Raw genomic sequence first — 14,451 nt, 5'->3', positions numbered from 1 at the left:
TATGTTTTTGTTTTTTTGACACTTTAGCAGTTTACTAACTCAAGTATGTGTGTCAACCTGGGATTTAACCACTTGGTCTTATCTGGTTACCATAGCAAGGGTGAATTTTGGGAGGGGTCCGCTTTCTGCATTGTTTGAATTACAAGCTTTTTAAGTACTGCAATTTGCTTAAACATTGTGTTGAAACAGTATTTTCACTGTACGGACAGGAAGGCATCAACCAGTCAAATTAACAACACAGTCAGACAGTCAGTCCACCATCCAGTTGGTTCAGACACTGAAAGTAGCCATTTTGATTCAGACTGACTGGCTGGTGGACTAAACAATAACTAGTCAACCAATCAGCCGCTATTCAGTCAATCAGCAACAGCCTTCCTTCATTGTTTGCTGCCATCTTGGCTTTGAGGCGGCAGATTTTGATTGGCAGCAAGCCGACCATTTCTTGGCTCAGCTCCAGCTCCATTTCCATCTCCACGGCACCTGCTGCCTCAGGGTGGGCCTCGCAGTACTGGACCACATACTTGTAGTTGTCTAGAGATTTGTTGAGGTTGTCCAGCTGAGCAATGGGCACAGTACAGATCAGTCTGCTGTAGAGTTGGGTTACTCTTAACTTGGCCACCAAAGCTGGCCTCAGTAAGTCCTCCAGATGCTCTGGAAACTTCCCCTCTGGTGAGCAAAGAGAGTCCAGAGACATTTGGAAGTACTTGGCAGAAGAGCAAAGGTGGTTGTATTTCTTAATTGTGTGGCTATCCAGTGCCTGTGTGTTGGGCTGTCCGATGGCCAAGGTCAGTTTCAGATCCATCATCTCATTGTAAGTCCCAGCTAACTCAAACATCAGCTGCTTGTAGATCAACAGGTAGTACTGGGCATTTAGGTCATTGCAGATTGGTTCCAACATGTTGACTCGCCATTTATGCATCTTGCAACGGCACTCCAGGTACTCTTCACAAAAGGCCAGGGCACTGAATAGAGAGCTATGGTCCTATAGGATCTCAATGTGATCTGTCTCATAGCCATCCATCTTAAAGTACTCCTTGGCCTGTGTGATGCAAGTTTGTCCCACCAGAAATACAACTGGCCTCAGTGAAGTCCAATGGGAGCAAGCAGCGCACCTTCTCTTCCAGACTGGCAATCGAATCAAATGTTTCTTCAGAGCCAAACAGCAGAGCACTCTTCCTGTCCTTCTCTTCCTCCCCCGCCACTCTTCTCATTCTCTTTAACTCCTCCTGATGCTCCACTTCCAGCTCCCCAGTGTTGTCCTCCAAAAGTTTCCTGGCATCCTGCAGCAGGTTGAGATGGTATTTGATCCAACAACTGGCTATCTCTGCCCTCTCCTGTCTCAACTGGTCCCTACACTCACTCTGCCATGCTGCCCTCTGCTGCAGCCTCAGAAGGGACCTCACCTGCCAGGCCCTCTATGACAGTGGCTGCTGAGAGGCTATGTCTGCCCTCCATGTATAAGCCCTTAGTAATGTAGTATTGTGAAAGTGTAGCAGATATGATGATGTGAGGTTTACTCTGATGGGCACAGCTGCATCATTGTTATACTGGAACCGATTACCGTTTAGTTGCCAAAAAGTTAACTACAGTGACCTCTGCTGGATAAGAAGTGTCACCACCGCAACAACTGCGCTCCCACTCTCCTACCACACACACACACACTATGCAGGAGAAGAAAATTGGCTTTTGGGGAAAAAAATGGTTTATTATTTTTAGCCCCCCCCCCCCGCGCCCAAAAAAAAATCACAGCTTTGTGACGATAGACCTATGTGGTGGAAATCACCATTTTGGCGATTTTGCATGTTTTCACCCATTTACTACAAATTTCACATACTATGCATTGTCCCATTTCTTTATTTATTTCCAATTTATTTTAGGACTGTACTAAAATCAACCAGCAGAGACTCGAGTCTTGCATGAGACCGGTGATGCATCACAGTGCACATTTGATTTTTTTTTTTTTCCCTTTGTCAAAGTCTCATTTTCGTTGCGATAACGGAACTTTGACTAAACTAATGGATCGCCCGACTCGAGCAAGTTTCAAGTCTCGAGTTTCGCGTCTGTTTTCGCTCTACTGAAATGAACGCGCAAACCAACCGCACAGTCCGGAAGAGGGGGTGGGGGTGGGGGGGGCATCCAAAATGACGCCTGGAACGCCGCAGTACGCTCCGGGAACTGGTTCGGGACTAATGGGAAGTTGACGCGACGCGTAGTCTCGCGCTCGGTTAAAACATGCGAAAATTGACCGAGAGGGGTCAGTCGCGCGTGCTTCTCCCACGGACCACCAAGCCGCGACCCCGCAACGAGGATCACGAGCCAAAAATAAATAAATAAATAAAAATAAATCTATCCATAAATAAATCTAAACACTCAATTTGAATGGGAACATTTTCCCTTACGATTACGTCACATCTAGTACTTTTTGTGTTTCAGTTATAATTTACACGTTACGAGTGCTGTCGGGTGGGGGTGGGCGGCGGGGGGGGGGTGTTGTGCAGGTTTTTGAAATGGGGGGGGGGGTCCTGCTGAATTGGATTTCTTCGCCGTCGTGCTCCTTCGCCATGGCTACGGGTCAGGCAGGCGCCCCCTCCGCCGGCGGAAGTTTCACACCATTCACTGCAGAACCGGACCGCGCCGGAACGAGGTCGCCGCAGCTCGCGGAGCCACCGTAGTCCGCTCGCCGCTTACGACCGGGGGGGGGAGGGGAGGAGGAGGGGGGGCGCGCCGCGCGCCGCTGAGTGGACCTGAGGGGTTTCTGCATCGCAGCAGCAGCACGGTCAGCAGGTAGGTCCCCCTCTCGCGCGAAAATTTGCCAAATTCTGTTATCCGACAAGATTAGTGAAACTCAAATGTAAATAACTCGCCGCACCTAGAAAGTTACTCGCCCACTGTGTTGAGTTGGGGTTTTTTTTTTTTGAACACTGCCTTGGTTATTTCATAGATTTATTGGAATTGGGGGTTTTTCATGTTATTTTGGAGGTAGTGATTTTTATTTTGTAAAACTGCATGTTCTGGATTTGGCAGAAGGTTTCGCGGGATTTGCGTTGATCCATTTGTTAGTTTGACGTGACACAGTAGAGCTACGGGGATGCACCGCAGAGATCTTTACTCCATCTTAAATTCATACTATTTGCCAAATTGTATTATCTATGATTTGGCAAATTATAGATGATATAATACTATACCGTACTACTATAGTATAGTATAGTATTCTGAATAAAGTATTCTGATTCATCTCCGCTAAGAAATCCCTTAAGACCTTGTCAAAATGAGACGTGGGCGAATATCGCTCGCCAGAAACGGTTTTCTTACTCACGGAGACCCCACAGCACTCCCTCATTCGATGCAAGTGACTCAGGCCTTCATTGTCCACGTGTTATTGTCATCCCCGTCTTCGCAGGACAGGAGCCAGACGCCAGCATGTTTTCCCTGTCAGAGCTGGCCTCTCTGAATGAACGCCACAGCAGATCCAAACTGCTGAAGCCCTGGTGGGAGGTCTTCATGGACTACCTGGTGGTTTTGATGCTGATGGTGTCTGTTCTGGCTGGCACCGTTCTCCTGTCCCGGGACAATGTGGTGTGTCTCCCTCTGGACCCCCCCGCTGCCCCCGCGCGCACTAACCAAAGTTCCGCAACCAATGGCAACTTGGCACCACTAACTCACAACTCGGGGCCTACAAAGGCCCCCCCATCCGTGGTCTCACCCAGCGGCAGCCCAAACCCAGGCTCCCCACCCCGGGGTAGACGCACCCATCTGGCCTATCAGCAGTACCTTTACATCAGCCAGGTACTGTCTTGTTTATTTTATAATGTGTGACACCACAAACAGTGTTGTCTTTTCTCGGAGGAGGACACCGGTGAGAATATTTCCTCACTTTTGACAAATGCATTTCCCACGCTCGCAAGTCTTTTCCATCTAACCAGTGCTACACTTATAGCCCCCATCTAGAAAGCCATTGGACTAAGAAAAACCAAACAAACAAAAAACGTTCAGAACAAACAAAGTTGTGCTGTTGCCTTGATGCGTTTTTTTTTCTTCTCTTTCTTGAAACAACTTTTTACAAAGCGACCATTTCTTTTGCATTCCAAAGAAAGACGTTTGCTTACTGGCAGACTTGAGTGTAAAGAAACCGTTGCGCATATTTGGGAGGTAGTCCCCATTTCCTCGTCCCGACTTGCAACGTGAAGTCAGGTCACGGGTCAGTTTTATTTATACAGCACGTTTGAAAACAACACACGTTGACCAAAGAAAGTGCGTTGCAGAGAGATTAAAATGATTACAATCAAACAAAAACACAGGAGTGATCAAATAAAAACAGACGTATAAGATGAAATAAGTGAAGTGAAACAAAGCATCTTGGTAAAATTGTAGCTCAAGCAGCATTGCACAAACAAATAAAAGCCAGGGATTGGTCAGGCATGTCGTCATGACGACAGTTGAGAGGCTAAGGAAAAGAGACGGGTCTTTTATAACTATCAGCGGAGGGGGGGGGGTATCTAATTATAAGCGGCAAACTATTCCACAACTGGGGGGGCAACAAGTGAAAATAATCGACCACCTTTGGTTTTAACTGGGTGCGTGGAATGAAGAGCAGGGATTGGTCAGCAGATCTAACGGGGGTGGAGGTGGGATGGGGGATGAGCAGTTCAGAGATATAGCCTGGTGCTTTAAGGTCCATGCGGTGCTTTAAGAACGACCAAGACGCTCATTATGACCGTTTTGGATTTTCAAAGTTTAATAACTTTGACCTGCCACTCCCTGAATTCCCCTAAAATTGCACATATTTGCATTTAAAATGAGTTTTAGATCAATTGCACACAAAAAGTTATGATAAGGTCTACCCAAAACCACCGTGAGCGGCCAAAATGTCCGTCTCGTAATTTGCACGTGATCGTGTACGTCATGTCACTATTTATGACGTGTTGTTGCGTCATTTCCTTCGTGAAGTTAATTGTTCTGTCCTAGAAAAAAGCTAACAGTCTCCAGTGCAGAGAAATAGTCTAAATGGGATTTTTTTTTATTATTGCAAACATGTCTGGTTAGAGACGCCATTCCAGACGCGTCATGACTACCACGGACGCGTTGCAGTACAGGCGTTGGACATTTTAAATTGTTTGAAAAATAGTATTAAAAGTTGTTAAAATGTTAATTTTGGTGTCAGTTTCTTAACAGACATACTAACATATGTAAGGCATTAATATCTCTATTGGGTATTTATCTTGACAGAATATAGAGTTTTAAAACCGTTGCTGTCAAAACGACTGCCCACGGTCGTTCTAGTAGTTTTTAAGTTCCGGTCTTGGTTTGGGACTGTTTCAATGTTTCTTTTCAGTTCTTTTTTTTTTTTTTTTTTTACACGTCACCTTTTATAGACCTCGTTACGTTTGTTGGATTAGCAATCTGTGTTGTCCGTTTTGTTTTTCAGGTAATATTTTCACTTTTTCAATTTTGCTATTCAAGTTCGACCATGTCTCTCTGAAGTTTAAATTGTTTAAAGATAGTATAATAGTTGTTAAAATGTTAATTTTGGTGTCAGTCGTTTCCTAACAGACATACTAACATATGCAATGCATTAATATCTCAATTGTATATTTATCTTGACAGAATATAGAGTTTAAAAACTGCCAGTCATTTTGACTGCCCATGGTTGTTTTAGGTATGAGAATCTTAAAATCAAGTCTGAAGTTCACTGGTAACCAGTGAAGGGAGCCCAGTACAGGGGAGATGTGGTCTCTCTTCTTGGTACCAGTGAGGAGTCTCGCTGCTGCATCGTGAGCCAGCTGTAGGAGAGACGGGGCTGAGACTGACCGATTCCTACAGACAGGGAATTGCAGCAGTCGAGGCCGGAAGAAAGAAAAGCATGAATTGTAGTCTCGAATGAGCTTTGCAATTGATCTAAGGTGAAAGAAGCTGACAACAGTGCTGATTTGTTTATCAAAACTTTAAACCCGCCTTGTTGTCTTGTAAGTGCGGGGATCCGTCTGCTTACGAAGTAAATACAAATGAGTAGAACTGAAATAATGAAAATAGTCCCTATTAAACAGAACGATTTGACACCTTTTGAAATGCCCTTTGGAAAACGTGGAGGACGCAGGTGTTTCACGATAAAGAATTACAATGTTGAAGGCCGAAGCTACATCTCTGTAAACTGTATTTAATTACTTTTAAAACCAGTGGGATCCTACGGCTTCCTGGATGGGAGCTTTAAGTACGACACTGGCTAGATGGAAAAGACTTGTGAGTATGAGGGATGCATGGGGGGATTAGTCTTTCATGGCGTTTGACAACAGTGACTCTTGAATTCTTTAACTGTTAGTATTGTTTTACTCTTTTTAGCCTTGTTTGACAGCCAAATAATTCCTCAGGTGTGTCTAATGCATCAGTCTATCTGTCCAGGTGTGCTACCATCAGGCTTTGCCCTGGTACTCCCGTTTCTTCCCCTACCTGGCCCTCGTGCAGTCGCTGGTCCTGCTCGCCTCAGGCTCCTTCTGGTTCTACTTCCCTCTCACTTCTGCCCGCATTGAACACTTCTTGGCCATCTTGGGCAAATGCTGTGAGTCTCCCTGGACATCTCGTGCCTTGTCCCACGCCTTCCTGCAGGAAAACATCCATGTCCTGAAAGAGGAGGAGGTGGAGAAATGGCCGACCCGGCCTCCTTGTACTCCAGCCTCATCTTCGCCAGCAGTGCCTCGGACAAGGCAGTCGAGTTTGGACTCGGGCACTGACAGCCCCCCTCTGAAGAGGTTGGAGAATACAACAACCGTTGCTCCTCCCTCACCGTGTTCCTCCACATACTCCCAGAGCTCCTCGCTGTGCTCCGTATCCCTCTCCTCCCCGCTCTGTTCTCCCACCCTCAACCCCGCAGTGATGCCCGGAAGATCCAGGCAGGTTATCAGCCTGGATAGAAGTGATGGGGAACAAGCCAGGGCGCTCTTTGAGAGAGTCAGGAGGTTTCGCTCCCACTGTGAGAGCTCAGATGTCATCTACAAGGTGAAAGGTCCTCCATAAGACATGCATCTAATGTATGATATGTTATTGTACAATAAAAGTTGTGATTCTAGTAAAATTATGGTTTTTTGCTGTATGATAAAGAATATTGCAGTTGCAGGATGCTGTTTAGTAGGGCTTATTTGCAAAATAGCGCTGTCACATATTAAATTTGTTATAGAAAATTGTTGCTTTTTTTAAAGGATAGTTCCGTTTTTTTACAACCTAGCTCTATTTTTTGTAGTTTTTGCCATTGTGCATATTGATTGTCTCCTTTAACTCACCAGCTTCATTTTGGAGATTCTGGATACAAGCCCACCATTGGATACAGCTTTACAACTGTGTCTTATGAGGCATTGGAACACAAGCGTCAGGCGTGATTCATCAAGTCCATTTCAACCCAATTACCAAGTATCCAGAAGTGAAAAGGAAAGTTCAAGTTAAAAGTTAGTTCCCGAAATATCCAACATCGTCAACAATGGTCCATCACATCACTGCTATGCTGCTTCCTTGTTCAACTTACCTACCGTAGGAGGAAGTAACTGTCGATAAACTACCTAGCCAGTGCATTTGAGAAGTCAATAGACAATGGGGAAAATCATCTACAGAGTCTAACTGAAGCCCTGGGGTTATTTTTGTTGTTGCTGAAAAGACGGCTTTAAGGCTCATGTGTTGTTGCCCTGTAGGACTCCGTTGTAAAGCTGTGTCCAGCAAGGTCCCGTATTAAAATAAAATCTCCAAAATGAAGCTGGTGAATAAAATGATACAATAACCAATATGCACAATGGCAAAAACTAGCAAAATAAGATCCAGGTTGTAAAAAAACAAAACAAAAAGAAAAAAACCGGAATTGTCCTTTAAAGTAAACCAAGCCAATGCTACTACTGCATTTCTTTTGAGGGACTTGACTGAACAAGGTCTAGACAGAAACTTGCTGCCCTCTTCTCGCTCTCTCTCTCCCTTCAGGTGTACTTGGCCCAGACTATGTTTAAATTGCTTATGGTGACGCTGATAATGAGCTACACCACCCCTCTTCTCGACTCCATTTCCTTCACACACACCTGTTACTCTGAGGAGCATGCCCTGCTGGGTTACAGTGTCTTTGAGTGTACGCACACCCTGGCATCCCTACTGCACAAACTGCTGGTGGCCTACCTGACCCTGGTGGGGTTGTACGGCCTGCTGAACTTTTACACCCTCAGCTGGATCTTACACAGGTCAGAGCCCATCATACCTGAACACAGATACCCTGACACTTTTTCGGATTCTCAAATATTTTGTTCAAAGATCCCATGAAATGAAAAATCTATTTTCATTCTCGTCACCTCTTTTCTTGGAAAGTGAGAGGATGCCTGAGGAGTGAAGAAGCATACTGGTACCGATTTTCAAGAATAAGGGTGATGTGCAGAACTGTAGCAACTACAGGGGTATCCAGTTGATCACCCACAGCATGAGACACATACGGGAAAGAGTAACAGCAGCTAGGTTAAGAGGAGAAGTGATGATTAGTGAGCAGCAGTATGGTTTCATGCCACGAAAGAGTTTGCTTTGAGAATGTTGATGGAGAAGTATAGAGAAGGTCAAAAGGCATTACATTGTGTCTTTGTGGATTTAGAGAAAGCATATGACAGGGTGCCAAGAGAGAAGGTGTGGTATATTATGAGGAAGTCGGGAGTGGTAGAGAAGTATGTAGGAGTGGTGCAGGATATGTATAAGGGCAGTGTGACAGGGGTGAGGTGTGCGGTTGGAATGACAGATGGGTTCAAGGTGGAGGTGGTATTACATGAGGTGGTATTTCTTGTTTGCAATGGTGCTGGACAGGTTGACGGACAAGATCAGGCAGGAGTCTCCGTGGACGATGATGTTCGCGGATGACATTGTGATCTGTAGAGAGAGGAGGGTGCAGGTTGATGAGAGCCTGGAGAGGTGGAGGTATGCACTGGAGAGAAGAGGAATAAAAGTCAGTAGGAGCAAGACGGAATACATATGAGTGAATGAGAGAGAGGACAGTGGAATGGTGAAGATACAAGGCGTAGAGGTGATGAAGGGGTATGAGTTTAAATACTTGTGGTCAACTGTTCCATGTAACGGGGAGTGCAGAAGAGAAGGGAAGAAGAGAGTACAGGCAGGATGGAGTGGGTGGAGAAGAGTGTCAGGAGTGATTTGTGACAGAAGGGTACCAGCAAGAGTTCAATGGAAGGTTTACAAGATGGTTGTGAGACCAGCTATGTTATATGGTTTGGAGACAGTGGCACTGATGAAAAGACAGGAGGTGGAGCTGGAGGTGGCAGAGTTGAAGATGCTAACATTTTCACTGGGAGTGATGAAGAAGGACAGGATTAGGAAAGAATATATTAGAGGGACCACTCAGGTTGGACAGTTTGGAGACAAAGCAAGAGAGGCAAGATTGAGATGGTTTGAACATGTGCGGAGGAGAGATGCTGGGTATATTGGGAGAAGATGCTGAAGACGGAGCTGCCAGGCAAGAGGAGAAGAGGAAGGCCAAAGAGGAGGATTGTGAATGTGGTGAGGGAAGACATGCAGGTGGTTGGCTTGACAGGAAGATGTAGCAGACAGGAAGAGATGGAAACGGATGATCCGCTGTGGAGACCCCTAACAGGAGCAGCAGAAAGTAGAAGATGATTAAGGCAACACACCCACTTTGTTTATTTGCCCGAGCGACATGGGCATAAGTATAGTCAGGTGGGGAAGCTTCATGGGCGGCATGGTGGCCCATGGTTGCTATGAGGCACTGTTGCCTCATGGCAAGAAGGTCCTGGGTTCGAGCACCTGGCCATCCCAGGTCCTTTCTGTGTGGAGTTTGCATGTTCTACCCGTGTCTGTGGGTTTCGTCCGGGTGCTCCGGTTTCCTCCCACCATCAAAAAGACACGCATGTTAGGATTAATACCCCTGTCTGTGCCCCTGACCAAGGCAATAGGAAAAAGACCTGGAGTTGGTCCCCGGGTGCTGCAGCTGCCCACTGCTCCTATACAATAGGGTGGGTTGAAAGCAGAAAACAAATTTAATTGTAACCAAACAACTGCACAATGACAAAATAAAGGGGCTTTCTTTCTTTCTGTCTTTCTTTTAATGGAAGGAAACGATTTGGTTTCAGCCATGTTTCACATAACCCAATCATCAAAACTATGTTCAAGAATCAGATCATTTATTAGTAAGGCTTTGGCAGACAGTGATCTGATATTTATGAAACCAAATTTAAGTGTCTTGTTGAAGTGATCAGTAGTAGGCAGAACTTTAGAGCTACCAATAGATGAAATATTAATTGGAATTAGACACCTTGCAATATTAATTGACCATTTTGAAGACCTACGCGTTAAAACGATGTGTGGTCACACTTTTGATAGCATTAGATGTTTGGTTCTGTAAATTATTAGGTGCTGCATTGCACATTTCACTGCCATCAGTGGTAGGATTGATTATTAGATTATAATGATCCACACATTTGGAAGTGAGCTTGGGAGCAATACAGCAGGGAGGGGAGACGGTCTCAATGTTATAGACCAAGCTATCAATCTGACAATATTTACTAAGCTCTGGGTTCTGGGTATGTGGTTATTTCTTTTTTGGATATACCGTAATCTATTAATATGGGCCTGTAGTGTCTATTTTTAGAGCTGTTTGTACAATAAAAAGGCGGCCCAGGTCCTTTATTTCACGCAGAGCTTTTGTTGCACCTGACAGCTAAAACCAAACATATACTGTGGTCTCATGATCACACTTATGTCGCTCTACTAATTTTGAATACCTTACTCTTAAAGGGAAATATTGCCGGTTTTCAACCTTATTTTCAAGTAGTAATCGTAGTAGTGGCATCTCCATGACATGCACAATGCTCACCACTGTTGCCTGTGTCACCGTAGCCCTCGATAGCAAACGGTTACTTCCGCCATCCATTGACGTCAGTGGATGGCAGAAGAACGGCTAACATGATTAGCTGAGATGTTAATTTTCTAATCTCAAATGCTGGAAAACATGCACAGTGCATAGTGGCACATGTAGACAATGCAGTACAGCTGTCTTGGCTAGAGAACAGAAATTTCTCTGTCAAAATGAAATCCACTGACGCGGTTATAGTAGTTTTAAAGGATTGGATAGCACCCAGCACTTACTGTACATGCAGATTATTAGCAGCAAAACTTCCCTTTAACCAAGTACTAATACCTCTTCACTGGTCTGCACCCTGCTCAGCTCCCTGCGCCAGTACTCCTTCAACACGCTGAAGGAGTTGTGCTCCCTGAAAGATGTGCCTGACGTAAGCAACGACCTGGCTTTTCTTTTACACATGGCGGACCAGTACGACCCTTTGTTGGCCCAACGTTTCTCAGTCTTCCTGTCCCCCGTGAGCGAGACCAGGCTTTTGGAGGAGGATGTGACCAGGCACTGGGGAGTAGAAAAGCTGCACTCGATGACCACTGTGGACTCAGAGGGCCGGTCCACGCTGCAGCTGGTAGCCCTGCCTCGTCTGCCCCAGGCCCTCTTCACCCTCAACCAACTTAAAGTTCTCAAACTGGAGCTCATCACGGATGCCAAGTTCACTGTGCAGCTAGCCAATATGACCTCACTCAGGTGAGATGTGTTGTATTGTATTTGTGCTTCAAACACTTCTTCTGATTTATGACCCTGCACATATTGAGTCTGTAAAAGCTGGTGCTAGATTGGATCTGCTGGAGGGAAGCAGCAACTGATTGGTTGTTTCGCTATCGGACAACTGATGATGCTCTGGGCATTTGAAATGGTTAAGGTTAGGGTGGGGTTAGGGTTAGCCAGTCAGAGGCATCAGAGCCTTGTGAACACTTTGGTCACACGGAGCAGAGCGTCCCTCCTGCTGATCCAATCTAGCGCCAAAGCTGCCACAAGGAGTTTTGGATTTTTGTTGACTTTGCATGCCCCTGTCGACAAAAGTGGTAGTGTTAACGCAGGGGAATGATGTATTTCACGAAAGTGATGGCTCTTTTCACAATGATATACATTCACTCTCTGGTGGCTAATGCATTTTTTTTGAAGAGGTGTAGTGATGTTTTGGGAAAACAAGTGTTTTCAAGATATGTGACGATGCGAAGAATTGTGGCTATGAATCCCGTCTGTGTGCCGTAAATAGTCTCGTCAGATTTCACAGGGAATCCAGCCCGGTGACAAGCATTAGGAATTATATAGCAATATCTAATCTTCTTACTAGAGGCCTAGTGAGATTTTTTTTTTTAACAGTGATGGTCTGATTTACTTATGTCGTGATATAGGCATCAAAATTGAAGTGAGACTGATAAATCAGTGAAAATCCTGTTGTAGCAGCTTTAATAACTATTAAGGATGCAATATTTGGGATGTGCTATTATCATACACAATGGCGAAAATATGCACTACTGATTTACTTAAACACTTCTTTTTTTATATATGTACTTTATTGATCCCATGGTTACTTATTGTTCCAACAGGGAGCTCCACCTTTACCACTGCACTGCAACTGTGGATTCAGTTGCCCTTGGAGTATTCCAGAAACGTCTGGAGGCCCTCCACCTCACCTTCACACTAGCAACAGAAATCCCCAGTTGGGTCTACTCCCTTCGCAGCCTGCATGAGCTCCACCTCACCGGGATTCTGGGTTATGAAGGTGGGATAGGCCACGGCTGGGCATTGGGGAACCTCCGTCAGATGCGTCACCTCCGCACACTTGTGCTTCGGAGCATGTTACAGCGGGTCCCGGTGGAGCTGTGTGAGGTGGCAGGCAGCCTGGCGAGGTTGGAGATCTACAATGATGGCACCAGGCTGCTTGTATTGACAGGGCTTAGGCGGATGGCTGGCTTGACTGAACTTCTGTTACAAAGCTGCCAGCTAGAGCGCTTGCCCTCTGCCCTGTTGGCTCTGTCCCATCTGCGCACACTGGACCTGCAGCACAATAACTTAAGAACTCTGGAGGAACTACTTAGTTTTTCTCATCTCCGACATCTTTCCTGCCTCAGACTTGCCCATAACCGTGTGCTGGCTCTGCCAGCCAGTGTTGGTGTGTTGCGAGGCCTAGAGCATTTAGATCTGGCCAACAACCAGCTACAAAGCCTTCCCTTGGCCCTGTTCAGTCTTCACCGCCTTCGTAGGCTCCTACTGTCTGGAAATCTGCTAGAAGAGCTGCCTGCAGAGGTGAAAGCATTGCATCTGCTTACAGAGCTTGACCTCAGTCAGAACAGGCTAGAGAGGCTCCCCCCAGAGCTCTTCCGTGGTTGTTTAGAGCTGCGCATCATTAATGTAGCTCACAACTGCTTGAGTTCCTTACCTCCGGGGCTTGGAGCCTTGAAACAGCTATTCAGACTGGACCTGCGCAGTAACAACCTGGAGAATCTGCCTGCGGAGTTGGGCTACTGCTCAGGGTTGCGTGGTGGTGGTCTACAGGCAGAGGAATGGCTGCTTTATTCTTTGCCTCGCCAGGTGAGGGACTTCCTTACCCAACCAGGCTCCTCGTCTGGTAAATCCTCAGAGACACACCCGCGACCAGAGTCCGACAGTTTCCCGTATTTCTCTACTACACAGTGGAGCTTCAGCACTGCACTGGAATCACAGATATAAAGCTATCTAATATGAGCTTAATTAAACGACCTAACATTTCACTAACACCAATATGGTTCTTCAAAGAACTTAGGAACTTACTTGTTTTGATGAGCTTTTTTGTTTGTTTTGCTTTATGAGTTTGTTTTTTTTAATATCGTTTTCATTTTCTTTTAGAGATGTAGGTCACATTGCAATTTGTTTACGTAGGACCGAATAACAAGGAGTGTTTTACTTCAATGTGAGGTTCATTGACTTGTGGTTTTAATTTGAAAATTAATCTGGCTTCAATTAAGTATTTGAAGCTTGCAACATATTGAAGAAACATGCTTGTGTTAGTCTATGAAAGACAGACTTCAGTAAGCACAAGCAGACTAAACTAAATCTGCTGCCAGACTGAGGAGCTTTTTCTTTCATCCCCAAAAAAGACGTCTATTCATTCAAAAAAGAGCTGAGTCAGATACAAAAACAGGCTTTGGAACGTGGCTGTGAATGTCCTGCTGTATTGGATTGGTCATTAGGAAGTTGTTTGTCCTCTTATTCTGAAGTCTCGGAGATTCTTGAGACAAGCTTTGAAAGCAGCCGAGCTTGTCCAAATGAAGTCAAGTTCAAGACTCTAGCTGGATGTGACTGTCTCGCCATTTGTCAACGATGCAGGAATTCAAACTCCATTGAAAGGCCTTCACTGGTACACTGTTTGGTCTCTAGAATACTGTGGAATTATGAAAAAGAAATGAATTTTTTTTTCCATGCCTTTGAGGTATGCTATGCCAGTGATGCTCAAGTCATGTGCTATGGATGTGTATGCAGGTTTTTAATGCAACCCAAAACTACACCAGTTGACTTAATCAGTTAACACAGTGGTTCTCAACCTATTCGAGTTGCAACCCCCCCCCCAGATTAATCAG

General features: G+C 45.3%; 1 protein-coding gene and 1 pseudogene across 1 annotated transcript; one reads left to right on the top strand and one right to left on the bottom strand.

The window, feature by feature from the left end:
* Nucleotides 1–352: 352 nt before the first annotated feature.
* Nucleotides 353–3,340, bottom strand: LOC130119243 (KIF-binding protein-like; annotated as a pseudogene).
* An 80-nt stretch (nt 3,341–3,420) lies between these two features.
* On the top strand, nt 3,421–13,564 carry si:ch211-106h11.1 (volume-regulated anion channel subunit LRRC8D). The gene is made up of 5 exons (XM_056287760.1): nt 3,421–3,786; nt 6,397–6,990; nt 7,954–8,204; nt 11,198–11,575; nt 12,442–13,564. Exons 1-5 carry the CDS (start codon nt 3,421–3,423, stop codon nt 13,562–13,564), a joined length of 2,712 nt encoding a protein of 903 aa, XP_056143735.1.
* The last annotated feature ends 887 nt before the right edge of the window (nt 13,565–14,451 follow it).

Source organism: Lampris incognitus, chromosome 10, assembly GCF_029633865.1.
Source record: "Lampris incognitus isolate fLamInc1 chromosome 10, fLamInc1.hap2, whole genome shotgun sequence".
In the NCBI taxonomy this organism is placed as follows: Eukaryota; Metazoa; Chordata; class Actinopteri; order Lampriformes; family Lampridae; genus Lampris; species Lampris incognitus.
The sequence above is the reverse complement of the archived record's forward strand: the minus strand, read 5'-3'. Positions and strand labels throughout refer to the sequence as shown.